Genomic DNA, 22166 nt, shown 5'->3' with positions numbered 1-22166 from the left:
ACTGTGACAATGATGATAATTAAAATCTGGCCACTTACCCAGACACCTATTAGTAACAAAATTGCCCAGAAACTGGTAACAGTGCAGTAACTTGTTGGTTAAGGTGGGTCCAGAAAGTTTTGTTTGCAGGCTTTCCTCTTCCGAAAGATGAGGCCCAAAGGTAACGTGCTGCACAGTTGCAACGAGGACCAGCACTTGCACCATTTGATACTGGTGAGTGAGCTCCAATCACACAGAGAAAGCAGTTAAAACCAGCAGTTTGGGGGTAGGGTGGGGTGGTATTGGGGCTCCTCAAGCACAAGCAGTCTCAAGAGACAGGTATTTGGATAACAAAGCAGCACAGCGGCCCAGTTACACAGCTGGCACACAGATCCAGTGTTCAGTCCTGACCTCGGATACTGTGTGGAATTTACACGTTCTCCCCGTGACCATGTGGTTTCTTCTGGGTGCTCCGATTTCCTCCCATTTCCTCCCACATCTTCAAGATGTTTGGTAGGTTCAATGGCCGGTGTAAATTGCCAGTAGTGTAGGTGGATGGCAGGAGAATTGAGAGGAGTTGATGGGCATGAGACAGTAGGTTGTAGGGAGATAAGTGTGGGAACAAGACTGATGTACATGCTCAGAGTCTGCATAAACACAATGGACTGAATGGCTCCTTCTGTATCATGAAGCAATATGAAAGTATGCAAGGAAGAACCTAAGTGAGGTGGTTACCCTGGTCCACGCTGCACACTGGATTCTGCTCGGGCTGGTGCTGAAGCAAGCTTCAAACAATAGCAAAGGTCATAAGTGGGCTGCACAAGGCATGGGCCACAATGTGTGGCTGAAAATTAGCCCCAGGGTGGCAGATGCATTGAGGGGCTGGAGGAGAATCTGGGACTTTGAGTTTACTGCAAGCCTGATTTTTCTTTTTGTATGCTATGTGATTAAACCTTTCATTGAAATTGGATTGCAACACACACAAAAGTGTGGCACTGTGCAATCTGATGTTTAGGTAAGTGATTTTTTTTTTTTTAAATACAAAAGCAAACAACTAAAAACAAAATACTGCAAATACATAGCCCTCCAACCTGTATCCAGGCAGGTCAGAACTCCATACCCACCCAATACATGTACCCAGAATTTTCTGCTTTTATATCAGATTTGCTAGTGTTGGTAACATCTCCTCCTCACTGACAATCAACACAGGCACACCTCAAGGATGTGTGCTTAGCCCACTGCTCTACTCTCTCTACACTCATGACTGTGTGGCTAGACACAGCTCAAACACCATCTATAAATTCGCCAATGACACCACTATTGTTGGCAGAATCTCAGGTGGCAATGAGGCGGCGTACAGGAGCGAGATAGATTGGCTGGTTGAGTGGTGTCACAACAACCACCTCGCATTCAATGTCAGCAAGACCAAGGGACTGATTGTGAATTTCAGGAAGGGGAAGTTGGGAGAACACACACCAGTTCTCATTGAAGAGTCGGCAGTGGACAGGGTGAGCAGCTTCAAGTTTCTGGGCGTCAACATCTGAGGATCTATCCTGGGCCCAACACATTGATGCAATCACGAAGAAGGCACGCCAGTGACTCTACTTCATTAGGAGTTTGAGGAGGTTTGGTACATCTCCAAAGAGTCTTGCAAATTTTTTATTACAGATACAGATGTTTGGTGGAGAGCAATTCTGACTGGTTGCATCACTGACTGGTATGGAGGCTCCAACATGCAGGATGGAAAGAGGCTGCAGAGGGTTGTAGACTCAGCCAGTTCCATCACAGGCACAACCCTCCCCACTATCATGGACATCTTCAAGAAGCGGTGCCTCAAGGCGGCGGCATCCATCATTAAGGACCCTCACCACCTGGGACATGCCCTCTTCACGTTACTACCATCAGGGAAGAGGTACAGGAGCCTGAAGATCCACACTCAACATTTCAGGATCATCATCTTCCCCTCTGCCGTCAGATTTCTGAATGGTCCATGAACCATTATTCCTCTTTTGCACTATTTTGTAACGTAGTCATTTTTATATCTTTACATCCTGCACTGTACTGCTGCCGCAAAACAACAAATTTCACGACATATGCCAGTGACAATAAACCCGATTCTGATCTGTTGGTGGGTTTTTGTTTTACATACTGAGTGAACTCTGTATACCACGCAATGGACATTTACAATATCCTGGCCCTCAAGAGGGTGGTGGTACATGGAATGAGCCACTAGTGGAAGTGGAGGAGGCTGGTACAATTACGTCTGGAAGACATTTGGACAAGTATTTGGATGTAAGAGTTTAGAGGGGCATGGGCCAAATGCAGGCAAATGGGACCAGCTCAGGTAGGCAACTTGGTCAGCGCAGATGAGTTGGACTGAGGTGCCTGTTTCCATGCTCTAAGACTCTAAGAGTTAATTCATCTGAATTTAATTAAATATGTATTTTTTTAAAAAATCAAGGTGTTTAGTATAATCCAGGGTCAAAATACCATTTTTAAAAATGTCATAATCAGCTAATGTCACAATTTTCAATCTATGCTAGAATGTTCCATCATCACCTCCGCTCCAGAAAGCAGACCTTGCAATTCCAATGATTTGAGGTACAACTTAATTGAATGTTTAGCTGGGGAAGTGACAAAGACCATGGGATTGAATACATGACCCTTGATATATTGGCTTCCTGGAATATGCTATGAGCAACCTTGTGATTTTCATGGCCTTTGAGAATTGATTAACAGAAAGGCCTTTGAGAATTGATTAACAGAAACATAAATATACGTTTTAAAATATATTACTAGAAACCACATTTCACAAAAATTTTTTTTCTTAATCATATTAAATGGTACATTATTCTTTGTTGATTACAGTAGTGTAGCAGTTAGCGCAACGCTATTACAGCGCCAGCAACCTGGGTTCAATTCCAGCTGCTGTCTGTAAGGAGTTTGTACGTTCTTCCCGTGTCTGCATGGGTTTCCTCCGGGTGCTCCGGTTTCCTCCCACATCCCAAAGACGTACGGGTTAGGAAGTTGTGGGCATGCTATGTTGGTGCCAGAAGTGTGGCGACATTTGCGGGCTGCCCCCAGAACACTGTCCGCAAAAGATGCATTTCACTGTGTTTCAATGTACACATGACTAATGAAGAGATCTCATCTTACTTTAAATATTTTCCCCCCACTGCCTTGAAATAATTGGCACTAATTGGAACAACACATATCCAGCCAGTCCTGAACAACCACCAAAAGTGTCTGTAATTATATTAACATTAGAATAGCAAAACATTCTTCAATACAAATCAAGACTGAGAATGAATTAAGTTACATATTTTCTGGAACAATAAACCAGCTAGAGACAATTTTTCCCATGGTGAAACCAAGAACGAATTCAACTCAATTATTTATAATGGGAAAAATGTATTTCTCTGCTGTTGTTCAGTTCCAGTAAATTTATCAGTCACATCCAGAAACAGAGCCACAGGTGTACATCAGGGCCTTCATTACCAATCCAAGCTCAAGTAGGATTACAGATCCTCTTTGGGACCATCACTTAACGAGGAATTTAGTAAACAAGGAACTCTCTTACCATGCAAAGTAGCCAAAGGATGACATACAATCCCACGGTTTTGGAGAACAGATCCTGACCAGATTTGATGCACACTATTGCTTCCAGAAAGGAAATGGCACTGTTAACATTTTTTAAAAAGAAAGTTAGACAGATCTCATCAATACATTGAGTCACAGCCAGGTGCACAATCTAATAGTTTTGGAATTAAGTTAAAGGTTTCTGGCATTGCAAAATGCAGTTAATAAGAATAAATTAGTTCAAACTCCAAGAGATTGATACAATGACCACAGAGTGTTTATGATGAATCAGAAATGAGATTGTTTCATTGGGGTGTGAATGTATTTGGGTGGGTTTGCATGCGGGAACAAGGTCAAAGTTTAGGAGAACTGTAGGTTAGAGGAACTAGTATGTGCAAGTTTTGTTTGCATTATATACAAGTTCTGATGTGTAACCAAAAGGTGTAAATAGCAATCCTGACAAGAAAACTGGATGCAAACAGGTGAGATAGCTGAAACTACAGTGTTTGGAAGGGCCCCTGAAAACAAAAGGAATGGAAACCGTAAAGGAACAGAAGACGACCATTTGGTCCTTTGGTGACTGGGCCTCGGACTGAGCGCTAGAATCTGCACTTCACAGATAAACTAGAGGCAGGGTAGTTAACATACAACAGCAGCAATAGAGGAAAGAACTAGTGATGACCCCAATCAGTAAATCCAAAGAAGATGCCACTTCTTAAAAACTTACCACCTCCAACAAAATAGCAACCCTTAAGACAATCACAACAGTGCCTGGGCAAGTACAACCAAGCCAAATCCCATTTGTAACCTACAACCCCAACTTCCCCCACTTCATGTGTCTCCAGCAATGCAGGTTGAACTGCAACTGTTGGATATGAGCAAATTAGCATATTCACTGAAAGTCAGCTAATTACCAATTGCTCAAATCAATCTGAACAATGATACACCTGCATTTAAAACACAACCGATAAAACTAATCTGGACTAGATGCAAATCTTAACTACTTAGATTGGTGGGGAGATTTATAAATAAGTGAATATCTACAAATTACACTAAGCTTATTTACTGGTTTTGGCATTGAAACTTTAGGAAAATTGTACTCGTCTAATATCCTTCCATAATGTACCGACACAATTCTTATGTGATGCTCAAATCCCAAGAGAATATTTATAAGAACTTCACAGCCAATAATGCAATTTTGCACTGTAGCATCGAAAGCATACTAGCTAATTGCACACAACACAGTTTCACAAAGAACAATGATCTATAACCAGTAACACATTATTCTTTGTAACTTTATTCAAACAAAGTTGTGTTTTTCTCTTTTACACACCTCCACGTGAACAGCGTAAAATTTGGGTTTCAGTAAAATCTGTAACAACATGGTTTGGAAATTTTGTAAAAAAAAATTTGTGGTAAGGATAGCTAGCTAGATTTGGCAGTTAACAAACTGCTTGGTTTTTTGGGGAAGAGAAGGAGACTGGTAGAATAGCCAAAAGAATTCCATCAACTATTTCAATACCAACATTATAAATAGAACACAAAAGAAACAGGTGAGAGGGGAAAGATTTAAAAGGGGTCTGAGGGGCAACTTTCCCACACAGACAGTGGTGGGTATATTGAACAAGCTACCTGAGGAAGTGGAAGAGGTTCTAACATTTAAAGGACATTTAGACAGATACATGGGTAGGAATGGTTTAGAGCTATAAAATCAAAATTATGGAAAAAAATTTTAGGTTTTAATCCTTATCAGAAGGGCTTGATAGCAATAATTTACATCGGATTATGAAAATACATTCAGAGGAACTTGATAAAATTAAGAACGAATGGGCAAGAGAACTCCAGATACTTTTATCTACAGAGACATGGAAGAAAATTCTTCAATTAGTTAATATATCTTTATGTGTGCCAGACACTCTTTGATACAGTTTAAGGTGGTTCACAGGACCCATATGTCCAAGGACAAGTTAGCCTGTTTTTATCATCGTATAAATCCCTATTTGTGACAGATGTAATTCGAAGGTGGCTTCCCTGACATGTTTTGGTCCTGTCCCCTTTTGGAAAAATATTGGAAAGACTTAACATTATTTCATCTGTATTGAACATTGATTTACAAGCTCATCCTATTACTGAAATTTTTGGGTTACCAATGATGGAATCTCGCCATTTATCTGCTGCTGCTTGTCGTATGATTGCCTTTGTCACATTAATGGCCAAGCGATCCATTTTGTTCAAATGGAAGGATCCAATACCCCCCACCACTTTTCAGTGGTTTTCTCAAACTATATCATGTTTAAACTTAGAAAAAAATTAGGAGTGGTACTGTTGATCCTTCACTTAAATTTGAGGAAGTTGAGTCCATTTATTCAATACTTCCATATGATATAAGCTAACCTTTTTCAGATCCCTTTCAATAACTCTTGAACACAGAGGAGTGGAGTTGACAACATAATGATGTTTTCTTTTTCTCTTTTTAATTGAAGAAATATCAGTCCAGTTTTTTTTTGAAGTTTGTTTTGTTTTTTTGATTTGGGGGGTTCTTCCATACAATTAAATTTCATTTCTTTTCAATCTTTCCTTTTGTATTTGTTCACTTAAGAGAATGGGAGGTCTAGATTACTTTTTTTTTTACTCCTTGTGATTATATATTAACTATTATGACTGCTAACCTGATATTTACACCATGTATAATTACTAATGCGATATACATTATTTTGTACTAATTTGAAAATTAATAAAAAGATTGAAAAAGGAATGGTTTAGAGCAACATGGGTCAAACGCTGGGAAATGGGACGAGCTCAAGTGGACAACTTGGTCAGCATAGACAAGTTGGGCCAACGGGCTTGTTTCTGTGCTGTGTAGCTATGACGTGAGTGACCCAGACCAGATAAAACTGCCCTGCACTATATTAGCAAGTTCTGGCACTCATGCAGAAAGTGATTTTGAGCTGGGTAACAGTGAAGTGCAGCACAACATGGGAGAGAAACGTCTGATCTTCAAACAGAGGTTTTTATGCAGAAGATACTCCATTCACAGTCAAAAGTTAGTGGAACCAGATGGCCATAGGGGTCAATGCAGGAGTCAAGCCACAAAGTGTTCAATCAGCTCACTAGGGTGGTATATGTCAGCAGGCTATCTTCTGGCAACTGAACCAGAACCTCAAATGCTACTTCATTCACCATACCTCATTGTTCAGTACCAGCTATTGCCATCAAACAGGACACACACTCAACTCCACCTCATGCATGAACACTTATTAGGGAGGAACACCCACTTTTGCCTTTAGCCAGATATTGACAGAAAAAACATAGGATGAAGTTAAATAATTTCTCACTGCCTCAGTAAAGCAGTCAGCATAATCAAAGACCACCCACCCCGGACATTCTCTCTTCTCCCCTCTTCTGTCAGGCAGAAGATACAAAAGCTTGAAAGCACGTACCACCAGGCTCAAGAACAGCTTCTATCCTGCTGTTATAAGACTATTGAATAGTGCCCTAGTATGATAAGATGGACTCTTGACCTCAATCTACCTCGTCATGGCCTTGCACTGTCTGTCTTCACTCTCTCTATAACTGACACTTTACTCTGCATTCTATTATTGTTTTCCTTTGTACTACCTCAGTGCACTGTGTAATGAATTGATCTGAAGTGTATGCAAAACAAGCTTTTCACTGTACCTCGGTACAATTAACAATAATAAAACAATTCCAGTATGAAATTAATGCAGTTGTGGAAAAAATTTAGAAACAAGCACACTTACCCAAATACCCAGCACTGAGTTCCTACTCTTTTGCATTGACTGTCAGTAAGATATGCATAATACTGCCTGTAAACAAAACACAAAATATCACTGAAGAAGGAAATTGCTTGCAAAAGATGTAACCAAATCAAAATGCAGGTCAAACCCATCCTGGAGAGCTGGTATTACATAAATTTCTGCATTAAGTAACTTGCCATTCAGCATTTCTTTAGATAACAAAGAGCTCATGAACATAAGACAAGACAAAATATCTATTAGTGACAGGTACATCGAAACACACCTTTTGCATAGAGTGTTCTGGGGCAGCCTGCAAGTGTTGCCACGCTTCCAGCGCCAACACAAAAAGAGTTCAGTTTAATGGATGCCATTAAACAATTAAAGTCTTCAACATCAGTGGTGAAAAATAGTTTAGAATCTGTCTGTAGGTTAGAGTTTGTTGTTCAATGAACAGGAAATTGGGATGAAGCTTTACCTTAGAAATGCTATAAACCAGTAGGGAGGGGTTGGAGAGTTAAGGCTGATGGTAGGTAGCTCGGCTGGTTCCATGCCGACAGGTGGTGTCACTGAAGGCCACTACATGCTCTAACAGTAGAATCAAGTGTTGGATCGGCTCGTGTACCGCTGTTGGCTATCCACTACATTCAATTAACAATTCTCAAAGTAAAATTCTTTATTTCTATCATCCAAAACCAAGAAGATCACGTGAGGATTTCAGTCACTGCCTGTGACCCAAACACAATGACAGAGTTTTATGTTTCACTCTGGGCTTTAAGACAATGACATTTCTTCTGTTTCAAGAGAGTAAAAATTCACGTATAGAAACAACTATCTGCACTAGTCACTAAAATGTACAGGTCTGGAAACTATTTTACGAAGTTATTGGTATGCAGGCCTTTACATCCATCGTGAAGACCAGATTCCAAGGGAGGACGGAGGATGTTTAGCTGCAGGTACAAAATGCTCTGTTCAGATCACACCTGGAGTATGGAGAACAGCTTTGGGCACCACAAATTTGGGACGACATAGTGTATAGAACTTACAGGATAAAGGGTGATCTGATCTAAGTCACAATTTTGAAAGGAAGTGCTATGATGGATTGAAGGTTTCTGCTGGTTGAGGAATTTAGCTACAGCTTATGATCCAAAAATCAGAGCCAAGCTTTCCAGAGGAAGAGTACAAACACATCATACTCAGAGGTAGTAGTTTAGAATTCTCTTTGGCAAACAACAATTGATACTAAGTTAATGAATTGTTTTATATCTGAGATCAATTAGTTTTTAAATAACCAAAAGGTATTAAAAGAATATGGTGAAAAAGCAGCAATTGGTGTTAAGTTACAGATCAACCACGATCTCAACAGACGGCATAACCAGAGGGGGCTCACTACACTTCCAGTATTCTTCTCAGAAGATAACCAACTAAATAAACCCAACAACAACGTAACGGAGGCATTGGGTGAAAAAGCAAAGCTGCAGCAGTTAGTGCGACGCTATTACAGCGCCAGAGACCTGGGTTCAATTCCAGCCGCTGTCTGTAAGGAGTTTGTACGTTCTCCCTGTATCTGCATGTTTCCTCAGGGTGCTCCAGTTTCCTCCCACATTCCAAAGATGTACAGGTTAGGAGGTTGTGGGCATGCTATGTTGGCACCAGAAGTGTGGCAACACCTGTAGGCTGCCCCCAGAACACGCTACACAAAAGATGTATTTCATTGTGTTTTGATGTGCATGTGACTAATAAAGATCTCATTTTGATGATAAATCTTCAAATTCCCAAAGCCAGAGGAGGACTAGTGCGTGTAGTTAAGCAGTCTGTTGTAGAACGTTCCGTAGGATGCCACCAGACTTCCTATATTAGTGCTCAGGTCCAGTTTGCCCTCTACATAGAACCAGTGGGACAAAAAGTTGATCTGTTTTAGGTTTGGACTTTGTGTTCTTAAGTCCTGTCTTATGTAAAGACTCTCTTCTCGAAGTCACCCTGCTCTGAGGCCAATTGTCCCTCTCCCAGGTATTTCATCCTCACCATCAGGTCCAAAAAGATACAAAGCCACAGATCTAAATCCGTCATTCTGAGAGAGACCAGAAGTTCATGATCTTGCTCCTGTGAAACAGGCTCCAACTTCCCATCCAAATTCAGCCTAGCCACACCTTTACCATAGCTTCGCAGTGAAAGCCCACCAACTATTTCCCCCATTTCCAGTTCTTCAAAACCTACCTTTAATCCTCATTTCTCTCGCATTGAAGCCTGCCCTGCGACCTGCTCCCGCCAGCTATTCCTTGCTCATCCCACTGTTTTGGCTTTCAAATTTGACCATAAAAAATTGTACAACACAAAATGTTTCAAATATTAAGAGAAATTAAAGGAGATACAAATTATGTGGAGATGATAGAGGATTAAGTGAGTTAAATAAACAATGAGAAATAAACTGAGAAATGGTAAATACACAAAGAAAGGAAAAGTAAGGGGAAGGTAGCTTAGGAAAAGTACAAGGTAAATAGAAAGACAGTACAATTGCAAAGCAGACTGTAGTCGATGGAAATAAACCATCTTTATTGTTATGCATAAGCAACACCACAGGAGACCAAAAGAAGATTTTATACAAGGTGTAAAATTCTTTTACCGTACAGTGGGAGCTGTGATCACACCAATGAAGAGGATTCTACCATAACTCAGGGCGTGGCTTGCTTGAAACACAAAGATATGTTTCAAGAAAAAGGTATTCAGTTCAGTCAACTAAAACAAAAGAGAAAAATCATATAACACTCTCCAAAACAACTCTCTAGCTTTTCTGAGCATTACCGGAAATCATTAGGAATTTTGCTGTACTGTTCAGCAATTCTAAAAGAGGTAAAATGTTTCACAACAGAAGTGCACGAAACTGCCACACCCTAGATTGTCAAGAGGGGAAATTATATAAATTACTAAAATGTGGAATTCTAGGTCTCTCAATATTTGGTGGATATTTATGCAAGCTTTCAAATCTTGTTGGATACACAAGAACCATGTCATTGATGTGAAACTGCGAATACATACTGAAATAGTTAACGTTGAATAAATTAATGCAGCAGTTTAAATATTTGAGTTCATCTTTCCATATCTGTGACAATCTTTGAACCGATAAAACTGCATGTTGATGGTGGAATTATAAATTGTTCACCAATAATGCACTTATCACACAAAAACTAAAAACAGTGACATTTTTATAAGGCTGTGTCATTAAGCTAGCAAAAGAAATTATGACAGGAATGTGCAGTGTCACACATGGTAAATAAAAAGTGCTGCAGAGAGGTTTGTGATTATGGGGATAGGGAGATTTTCTATTTGAATAAGGTAAAGCACAGAGAGTATTCAATGTAAGGTGGCTTCTTTCTTATCCCATCTCCTAATCACAATTTAAGATTAAACTTCTCAAAGTTAGCACATCTACCAGTTCAAGTCTCCACAATTAATAAAGACCTGCTCGTCAGATCTTAGGCAGAATTTACATTTGAGAAAGACAACCTCACATTTTTGCATTTATGAGCATTAAACAGGTGTCCATTCTAACAGATATCAGCAGAATGATGAACAGTTATAATGAAGAACACTAGTTCTCATTGTACTTCACGTTGGATTTCAAAGAGATTTAATAATACTCACATCACCAGTTAAAGCACTCTGCAAAAGTCTCAGGCTTTTATAACCACCACACTGGCACATATCACTTCCCTCTCGCTGTGATTCTCTACCCGACTGTGCTTTCTCTTCTGCCTCTGTTGTTTTTGCCTTTTCCTTGCTTATTCTTCCCCATTTCCCACATCACTGTCATTCCAAAAGAATCGAATGCACAGCACAAGTTGGGACAATGAAAGTTTTAGAAACAGTTTCAAAAACAGTGAGAACAAGCCTGCTGACAACAGTGCCTACGATAGCTGGTATGGGATCGGTGATTCGGGACGAGATGCTCATAAGAGGCAATAGATGGACCAAAGGTGAGGTTTAGTGGTTTTGAAGCAAATAGACATGGTATCCAAGCAAGGGGAGCCATTAATGTCATCAAGCATGGATTTCCATGGTTGCGATCAAGTGGTGATGCGAAAATCAAACAGATATTCACATTAGCTTGGAGAGAATGGAGAGAAACCAATTTGTAATTCATACAGAATGGAATATTGGACAAAGCAGATAAATCAAACCACTAGATTGGATTAAAAACTTCTTATTCTTTGTTGAACTATGCAAAAGCAGTAGCAACAGATGACATGCAATAGATTTGAATTATGATGCAGAGTCCAGTAACCAATGGATCAGGGCAAGGCTCTCCATACACCTAAACAAGGCCACTCATATACGCTAATGGATAACCAGGCAACTAACAGAAGGGCCACCCTGAATACCCACGTCTGCTCTCATTGTACAGCTCTGCTTAAATGAGCCGCTAATAATGAAAATGCAAATCATTCATTATAAATTCAGGCCACTAAATACCTATTGAAGGCATTACCACAGAGACCAAGCTCCCTGTACCACACTGCTCTTCCAGTTATGGTAGTATCTGCCTTCCCCCTGTACTGGTTGGTACTTTGCATAAACAATATAAAACCAGCAGGCTAAATTACAGAAAGATTTCAGAAATGCTTTGAATACAGTACTTCCAAATTCAGTGCAGGTGTGAAGCAGGCAGCAATGAGTCAGTCATCTGCTGTATACCCAAAGGGAGAATCAAATAGGATGTACAATGGACAGCTAATCTGCTACCAACCATTTTGAGCATCTGGAGTTGAAAACTGCACCCAATAAATAAAGCAGAAAAATCTTTATCACAATGGAATGTAGTAGACATTTTCTAGGTTTGTTCTTTACCTGCCAGATAATTAGAAAGAGGTAAATTCCAGCCACCCTCTGAACAGAGGACTTTGGGTCAAACCAACGGACGTACGTCCAGCTGGCCGGAGTGAACTGCAGCACTGCTCGCTTCAGCTTTCCACTGGTGCTGTGAATCGCCCTGAATAAAAGCAGATATTATTACTGTGGATGTAACTTCAAGCACACATTTCCTCTACCCCACAAGAAATATACATCAGAACTTACTCTAAATCATTCAAAATAACATTTATAATTTTATTGCAAAAGCCATTTATAATAAATAAAATATATAATTTGATGCTCTGAAGGAGTAGCAATAAAAAGATTGGCATGAACACAATGGGTCAAATGATAATCTCCTGTGCTATAAATTTCCTTGATTCCAAGTGTAGCAGAAAATCTAAGCAATCTGCCATATTACAATAAAAATCAAGAAAGACACAAGAAAGACAAAGACTAACAATAAATTAAAAACAAAATTTTAGACAAATGATAGGGAAATTGAACTGGAAAAATTACAGATATTGAAATAAAGACACAAGAAATTCTGCAGATGCTGGATTTATCTGGAGCAACACACAAAGTGCTGGAGGAACTCAGCAGGTCAGGCAGCATCCTTGGAGGGAAGTAAACAGTCAACATTTCAGGCCAAGACCCTTCATCAGGACTGGGAAGGAAGAGGGCAGAAGCCAGGCTATGAAGATGGGGGGAGGGGGAGGAGCACACAAAGGATGGGGATAGGCGAGTCCAGGTGATAGGCAGGTCCACGTGAGGGGGTGGGGGGTGTGGGAGGGGGAGAAGATGCTGAAAGGTGATAGGCCGAGGAGACAGATGGCTGGAGGAGGAGGAATCCAGTAGGAGAGGGCAGTGAACCATGGAATAGAGGACGGAGGAGGGGAGGAGAGGAGATGGGCAGGTCATCAAGGCAGGGGAGGGGAGCCATGGGAATAAGGGAGGACAAAGGAATGGGGGGGGGGGGGGGGGAAGAGAGAAAAAGACAAGTAAAACAGCAGTGACAACCATGCAAAACTGATAAACAGAGTCTGGAGAAATATTTCACACTACCTACAACATTCCAACCAGTGAGGACACAGATGGGAAAATTGAAATGAGAGCAACGTTTAAACTAAAGATAAAAGCAAGATGCAAAAATGCTCAGACAAGCTGGTGAAGGAAGACAAGGAAATAAGAGGATTCGGAAAGAAATTAAAAACAATTGGGAAAGCAAAGAGAAGCTATAAAGCTGGTTTGTCAAAAAAATAGTAAAAGTGTTCTGTAAACACACAAAAAACAAAAGAATAGGTAGAAAATAGGTAGGGTAAACACAGTTAATTGATAAACACATACAGACGGTGAAATGACAGAAATAATATAGTTATTTATTATCCACTGAGGTGGAAGTGACGTTAGAAGAAGAGAAATTCATGAAGGTGTTGAAAACAGAAAATGTGGGGAGGGGGTGGTGAGGAAATTGATAGATCAAATAAATTCAGTCTGAACAGATTGTATATTAGAAGAATGTAGGAAAGAGAACAGACAATATAGTATATGCACATTTATACAAAAATTCATTAGAAAAGGCAAATGTGCCCAAGAACAGGTCTTCAAGAAAACAGAATAAGATCATGGAACTATATACCAAATAGCTAATATCAGCATAAGAAAGAAAATTGATTTCCCCTAAAAGATTTAGCAGAACATTTGGAAAATTGAAAGTATAATATCAAAGTATTCAGCACAGATTCTAAAGGAAAGGTCAAGAACAATGAATTAGTTTCAATGGCAGTGTAATTTTGGAATAATACAACAGACTTAATATTTGGATTTCCAGCAAGGGACTCATGACTAAAACTGGGGCACAAGAGGATAAGGCAAACTTCAAAAAAATTGGTTGACAACCTGGCTGCAAAACAGAAAGTATAAAGTGGGTTAAACACATGTTGACAAATGGAGGTGCATGGTGCTAGGGGCTAACACAGTTCACTATTTATATGCACAATTTGGACTCTTAACTGGAAGCACAATTCCAACATTCATTTGAAACAGTCAGAGCTACAGTTCGTATAGTGATCGACTGCGCCAAAATACAGGTAGTTGGACAAAGAAAACAAAACTGGAGAAATTGGCAAAATGAACTTCAATTTAGGTAAATGCATGGTGATGTATTTTTGCAGACAGATTAATGAGATCAGACTCCTTGAAAAATAAGTGTCTACAGGATCATAGTGTCCAGATGGATAATTCAGCAAAAGCAGCAAACAAGGCCACAGCAATTACAAGTACCAGGGTTCATCCTGGGAGACATGGAGTTAACCAGCAGAAATGTTATGTTAAGCATACAGAACATTGGTTAGACCACACTTGATAGTAGTCTGATCACTTCTGGTTTTCCACCTTACAAACAGAAACGTTGCAGATAGGACAGAAAAAATTTACTTGGATAATTCAGAACTGCGAAGCTCCGATCATCAAGAAAACCTGAGAGAAAAAACGAAGGGGAGGGGGGTGTGTGTTTGTAAAGGTCTTAAGGTTATGAAAGGGTTTGTTAGAACCACAGAAGGTGTTACCACATGTGGCTGAGAACCAAGGGTCATGAAAATAAGATTGCCACAAATAATTACAGCAGGGGACGTTTTTACTCTTTATATCTTTTTTTAATCTCTTCTCATATCAAGTTCACTCTGTTCGTCTCCCTGGTAATTATTGAGACAAGGTGATGTTTTGTTAGTTTTGCCATTTACTAAGTTTATCACACAAACCTGAATTACCCAGTCCATTTCTTACATTATCCTGTTATTTATATGTTTACATAGTACTTATGATTTCTTTATAACTTCACTTTGACAGTGGCTAGGCTGCACGTGACCAGAAAGGTCTATCGCACAGTTGTATGAAGGGGAAAGCTGGATAAGCACGAGACAGAAGGATGTTGCCATTGATGGGTTAAATGAAGAAAGATGGAAGGAGGCTCATGTGAAACATAGTTACAAGTGTGTGAAGTACAACTCAGCAGCTTGGACCTATTGGGAGAAAGATCCTTCTCACATGCCTAAATACTTTGTATTATTTATAAAAAGAGAACTCGACGATACCTACTTGAAACTTCCCCAGTGATAGGTTCTCATTTCTAGAAAACGACAAACCACCATCCCTAGCCAGATGCCACCACCATTGCAGAGCAAGATGTCAAGAATGACCTGATCCCACCAGCATTCAGCAAAGTTTGGCAACAGGTGCATAAAGAACAGCTGAAAGAAAACAACAAGGGGAAGAAAACTTGGCATATTCGATACACAAAGAATAAGAAAATCAGCATTAATTTACAACAGTCAAATGCTGAATATTGTCTCTGTGATATTATTGAATTTTAGCATTCAAGAAGTAAGCTGAACTTCTCTCTCATTTACAATGACAGATTCAAATTGGCAAAGAGAGAAAGCTGCTACAAATCCATTCACAGCCTCTTCAGAACAGGTCCTGCCATTGGGGAAATTGATTTGCCTTCTCTGTCTCTCACTGAAAACCATACCTGCAATCCAGTTGAGAAATGGGAAAACAACCCAGGCCATTACACAGAGTTTTGACAGTGCTGAGAACCTATTTAAAAGAAAATGTCTATGGAAACAATGCTTTCCCACTGCTTGATTCTAACTGAAAAATTGGATTCTTCACTACAAGTACGGCAAGACTGCAACTCTGGAAGCAATGAACAGTAACTCAACCAACAAATGCAAGTCACAGTATTCTCCAGTGAATACTTGTTGGCTCCAACACAAAATGTTGTTGATGTTGACTACCCATTGAGCAGCTGCTCCATGACCCACAAACACGTAAACTCAACACTTGCTGGAGTCTAAAGCATTGCTCCCTGGTAAAATGCAACCCAGCGGCAATAAGGTGCAAGGTGCAACAAAGCAAGCCAAACTAAAATGGGCTTTTGGAAACGTGGTATGCTACCCCATACATGTTGCTTCTTCAAAATTGTTTTGAGTTTAAGTGTACCAATTTCTTATTTTTTGTGCACATTGAATATTATATTTCAACCAATGAGAGTTTGTTATTGCCTCTAGTATTACTTAGCCCTTTTGTTCCTGAAGAAACACTGAAGTATAGTTCCACGGGTTTCACCAGACCAGACATTCTTAATGCCCCCATTCATCTGCTGGCTACTTTATGCTTTGGTTTTGTGATGACGAATACCTTCTTCCTATTATCCCCTCATCCCAAAATAACCAGCTGAGCTTGATAATTTGATCAGGAGGCATGGCCCATAACGTATGCACAGTCTGCTCATTTTTCTTTAAGAACAGGAATACATGGCTGTTACATGATCTTCAGAAGCAATTTCATGTGTAAATTTTCCTCTACATTTATCCATGGAATATGTACGTCACTGGCAATGCCAGCATTTATTGTTCATCCATTTCAAAGGACAATTAAGGGTTGACCACATTGCTGGGATTGGGGGTCACATCCAGCCTGACTGGGTAAGGATATTAGTGAACCAGATTTTTGTATGACAGTCGGTTGTTTGTTTAATCTCCATTATTAATAATGATCTTTTATTCCAGATTTATTTAGTTACTCCAAATTTATTTCTTGAACTACATGATGGTGGGATTCCAACTCCCATCTCTGGGTGACTAATCCAGACCTCCAGATATTTAACCACTCTGTCTTACAATTTGATTAGTACAATTTAATAATTTGCATTAGCCACTGACTGAAGGCCGTACCTCGGTCAACTCCCAAGTGATGCTGATCGTCCAGCAGAGCCCATAGCTCCGTATAAGCAAGGCTTTCATTGCCCACCCCCAGAAGTGTCCAAAGGCAAAGATGTCAAAATGGCTGAGAATCCTTTCCCAAGTAATGTCATGACAGTTTACTGCATATTCCTATTAAGAAAACAAAACACAAGTAAAATATTTTAATATTTGAAGTTAGCCCTGTTAAGAGGTCAACAAAAATAATTAGGTTTTCCAGTATTCTCCTAAACAGTTAGAGAAAAAAGATATTAGAATGCTATTTTTGCTAACAACCAAGTAGACCAGTAAGAGAAGCGTTGTCTAAAACATTAAAGACAGCAATCTTTACTGAGGATTGATTGCCTTCTCTGGATTTCTCTTCACATCCAGAAGTTTTTCACTGAAGATTTGCTGACTATAATCCACCCTAGTGATGGAGAAAGAAAGTCCTGGAGTCTACAGTTGTTGATGGTGCCTACGGTGATTCCACTCAATTCAGATGGAGAGGAATGGCTGCAAGGCTCCCACATTGGTACAAGACAATTTACCAAGTCTTCTTAAGTGCTTTTAATTGCTTTAAACTCTTGATAGGTGATATTCAGAAACATCAATTTTTGTGTGAGTGAGTGAGTTAACTAGTCACCAAAGTTTTATTCATCAGTTTCTTCAGTGGGCCTCGTATTCACAGGACCTCACCAGTGAGGACGAGGATGGCTTTTTACAAGGAAGTTCTTGCTGAGGGATCTGCACAAGGTGAGTGCAGTTACAGAGGTAGGTCAAGAAATTCTGTCAATAAACAGGCCAATATTATTGAGAAAGTTCAACACTTTGGAAACAAATGTCCTAGCTTGTGTAACTTTTATCCTGGCCAACACAAACCATCTGATGCTATGGTTTGTTAAGATGAATATTTTCTTAAAAGCAATTCAAAGATCTCAGCTACAAATTCTGTTTCTCCTCTCAATTGGGGACCTGTGTAATGCAATTTTTGTTGAATGAATCAACAGGTCAGGGAGACTCTTAACTTGGTACTTCAGGCACCACAGCTGCTTTGAATGGATTTGACTTTCCCTGTTTGGTTTTAGTACATTCTTGTTTAAATGGAAAACAACAACTGTTGAGAAGGAGAAGATTAAATCCTGGAATTATAAAATGGATTACTTTATACCAAACATAATATTCTCTAATCAGCATTTAAGTGTCAGCCAACCCAGACTCCTTGACAAAGTTGATAAGTTCTTCTTCCTTTTCTTCGTAAACCCCCACCCCAATAAATCAGCTGAACTTTTCTTCCTACAAACAGTGTTATACAGATTGGAGAAGCTAATCCAAAACACAGAGCAAGTCCACATGCAAAACACTAGCAATGATCAAAGCCAAACTTCAGATCTGCTTCCTGGGAATTTACTTACACTATAAGTAACTAGCAACCTCAAACCAAAAGCTTCCATAGGAATTACATTTCAAAGGACTATTATTTATGACAGAATAGGTCAGCCCAGTATCCTTCACAGCTCCTTATTAATAAGGTCTAATCCAATGCTGTTAAAGAGCAATACAAGAGGACCTACTAAAAAAGTTTATCTCCCAATAGTTAAAAAGAACACTGTCATACATTCACAGCTTCAAATGCAAAATATAGCCAATAACAATGTTATTGTGTGTTTCTCAGATCATCGCTGCATCAATGCTTTTTTGTTAAACCCAGTCTTGATGGACCAGTAATTTTTTTTTAAGGAAAGGCAATTTGCCACAGACTTAATATACTGCAAAACAACAACACTTCTGCTCATCCTTCAAGTGAAACGATGATCACTTGAGAATTGAAGTTTGCATCTAGTGAAACGACAGAACACCTGATGTTTACAAAAATTCTAAACAATTCAGTACTGAGCATGGAGAATTGACTCAGCATGCCGCGATACTGAAACGTTAACAACAGATAAAATAAAACTGGATATTGTAAATCAAATGCAGTAAATTAATGATTTAAAACAGTTCATGCATTGTTAATTTTTCACCTCATCTTAAAATGGCAAAGAATTAGTGGCGGAATTAAAATCATATACTGTTATACACTTTCAAAAGCAATATACTAGAAATGCTGGAAAGGTCAGTGATCACTGACGAAGGAGCATCAACCTGAAATAGCAACAGTTTCTCTCTCAACATATGCTGCCTGACTTGCTGAATATTTCCAGCATATTCTGTTTTATTTCACACTTCTATGGTTCATGACAACATCTGAGCCACACACACCTCCGTGACACTCAAAAGTTATTCCATACAGAACGTACCATAACATCAGCTTCACGAGTGGCATAGCGCAGATTGGGGTCCAGCCAGTACATGACCGATTTCACCTGCTCAAAATTGAGGAACAGCAGGAACACCAGGAATAGGAAATACAGTACGCTGAGGCCTGGAGTATTGTACAAAACAAAATACAGGGTAAACATCACCATTCCCAAGATTCAGGACAGTTATGTTATACAGTGGTCTTCAGATATTCTCTCATTTAAAAAAATCAATCCAATCATGATTTTAGAAGAGAACTTGTACACCAACTTACAGCTTTTGATGAATACAATTAGCTGATCCTCAACTCTACAAAACAGTTAATTAAATCCTCTGCGGGAAAGGAAAATCTTAGCTTTTAACTTAACAAAATTCAAGCTGCGCATCGACGTAAACAAGCATTAAAGATATTTGTAAGTTCACTGAGACAATGTATACCAGATAACTGCTGCGCAAAATTGTCTGTCTGGTGCCTGCCAGCAAAGACCAGGAACCGGTGTCGTGGCACCACTTAGCAATGAACATGCTTAAAAAAAAAACTTGCTTTTTTATTTTAATACCACACATGAAAGCTGAGAGGTTAAATTAAGACTACAGAAACAAAAGGACTGCAGATGCTGGAATCCAGACGAAAAACACGATGATGCTGGAGGAACCCAGCAGGCCAGGCAGCATCCGTGGAGAAAAGCAGGTGGTCAACGTTTCAGGTCAGGACCCTTCTTCAGGACTGAAGATAGGAAAAGGGGAAGCCCAATATATAGGAGGGGAAAGCGGGGCAGTGATAGGTGGACAAAAGAGGGGAGGTGGGGTGGGCACAAGGTGCTGACAGGTAGATGCAGGTAAGAGGTAGTGTTAGGCAGGTGCGGGGGAGGAGGGGAGAGCAGATCCACTGGGGGATAGGTCGAAGGTAAGGAGAGAGAGGCGAAAGAGGGTAGAAAAAAAAGAGGCTGGGAAAGGGCAGAAGAGAAGCATGGGGGTGGTGGGGGGGGGGGGGGGGGAGGTGGGATTACCTAAAGTGGAAGAATTCAACGTTCACGCCATTAGGCTGCAAGGTTCCAAGACGGAAAATGAGTTGCTGTTCCTCCAGTTTGTGCTTTGAATTCTCCCGGCAGTGGAGGAGGCCGAGGACTGACATATCAGTGATAGTGTGGGAGGGGGAGTTGAAGTGACTGGCAACAGGGAGATGCAGATCGCGGTTACAGACAGACCGCAGGTGTTCTGTGAAATCTGCCTTCTTACTTAGACGCATTTGAAGGGGAGTGGGAAGTTGTCAGGCTATTCTGGCCAATACACATTTCCCAGCCAAAGCTCCCAGAGCTAAAAATCTAATTTTTACCCGGACTTTGCAGAATGTAAATTGGCTGCATAGTATAACCTTTGGTCAACTGTGGTTCAGTTAACGTGCTTAGACCATTTTTCAGGAGCACCTTAGAGTTGTTGCAAATGGGTTCAGCATTAGGAATTGTTAAGGTTAAACTAAAGACCCCACCCACCCAGGACACTCTCTCTCCTCTCCTCTTCCATCAAGTAGAAGATACAGGAGCCTGAGGGCACGTACCACCAGACTTAAGGACAGCTTCTATCCCACTGTGATAAGACTATTGAATGGTTCCCTTATACAATGAGATGGACTCTGACCTCACGATCTACCTCGTTGTGACCTTGCACCTTATTGCACTGCACTTTCCCTGTAGCTGTGACACTTTACTCTGTACTGTTATTGTTTTTACCTGTACTACATCCATGCACTCTGTACTAACTCAATATAACTGCACTGTGTAATGAATTGACCTGTATGATCAGTATGCAAGATAAGTTTTTCACTGTACCTCGGTACAAGTGACAATAAAGAAACCAATACCAATATTATTGCCCTAAAATGGAGGAGGAAATGATTGGGAGAAAGTTTTAAGTGGAGGATTTCTACAAAGGTTTTGTACCTCTTATCAGGACAGAGGGAGGTCTCCAATACTTCAAAGAAAACAAGCCCAACCCATCTAACTCTCCTCAGAACCAACATACTGCACCCCAGGCAACATCCCAGCAAGTCTCATCTGCAGTCACATCCTTACTATCCATGCTTATGGGATGAATCCAGATGGTTTCGAAAAGGAATAAATATTTCAAAAAAAGCACATTAAATATTATGAAGAAATATCAGTTAATGGGCCCAAATGCCAGAGTGGTCTCATCGACTGTTAATTCCACATGGAGGCTGCACTTCAATAGTCAAAAATAAGATTTCAGAGCAATTCATATTCCTATTAAAACATTTAAGATAAATAAACTCCAGTCCACATTCTATCAAAATTCCATTATTCTGGATCCAAACTTTGTCAGTTGGACAAAACTAAAACTACAAGCAGCTCCTCAGTTTTGCTGCCCCTGATCTATTAGCGTAGGGCTCACTGAACGACAGAGGTAAATTTACACCTTTTATCACTGGAGCAGTAATTTGCAGAACAGATTTCAATAGAAAAACACACAAGACAATGACAAAAAACATTCAGCAAATGCCTCCATCGCCAGCAATGTTTACATCCCAGGAAAAAAATATACAACATTTTTTTGTTTGAATACACAATTCAACTTGTGGTGAAATATATCAGGGCACACCAAAAATAAAAGTCACACTGGATTCAAATGCAAGGCCACTCATCGGATTTGATATTCTCTTTGTATAGTTAAAGTTCTTGTCCATCTAAATGCTAACATTCCCAACAATGCAACACTCCATCGGAAAACAAACATTGCTCTGTTATAGGTACAAGGCAGGGGAAATCGGACCAACTGGACATGTCTTTCAGCCTCCTCCTGTGTCACACGGTTCTCTGATACCGGACTGCAGACTGGGAGCCTGGAGCTGACTTTATAAACCCATCAACTTTCCCATTCAGAGACCTACCAGCCATATCTAGCTGACACTACATACAACACTGATAATCATTCATCCAAGTCAAAT

At 40.0% G+C, this 22166-nt stretch overlaps 1 protein-coding gene across 3 annotated transcripts in view; it reads right to left on the bottom strand.

The window, feature by feature from the left end:
* ptdss1b (phosphatidylserine synthase 1b) overlaps window positions 1–22166 on the bottom strand; it is a 32691-nt gene that overhangs the window by 8784 nt on the left and 1741 nt on the right. For 2 of the 3 annotated variants that reach the window (XM_052022918.1, XM_052022919.1), the window contains exons 4-10: window positions 19204–19328; window positions 16898–17056; window positions 15258–15409; window positions 12159–12300; window positions 9937–10049; window positions 7320–7385; window positions 3560–3659 (exon numbers count right to left, since the gene is read on the bottom strand). In XM_052022918.1, coding sequence (XP_051878878.1) covers window positions 3560–3659; window positions 7320–7385; window positions 9937–10049; window positions 12159–12300; window positions 15258–15409; window positions 16898–17056; window positions 19204–19328 — 857 coding nt within the window. The remainder of the gene's footprint in view (window positions 1–3559; window positions 3660–7319; window positions 7386–9936; window positions 10050–12158; window positions 12301–15257; window positions 15410–16897; window positions 17057–19203; window positions 19329–22166) is intronic. The other variant, XR_007956872.1, reaches the window with a different exon arrangement.

Source organism: Pristis pectinata, chromosome 9, assembly GCF_009764475.1.
Source record: "Pristis pectinata isolate sPriPec2 chromosome 9, sPriPec2.1.pri, whole genome shotgun sequence".
Lineage (NCBI taxonomy): Eukaryota > Metazoa > Chordata > Chondrichthyes > Rhinopristiformes > Pristidae > Pristis > Pristis pectinata.
This window is presented reverse-complemented; position numbering and strand designations above follow the sequence as displayed.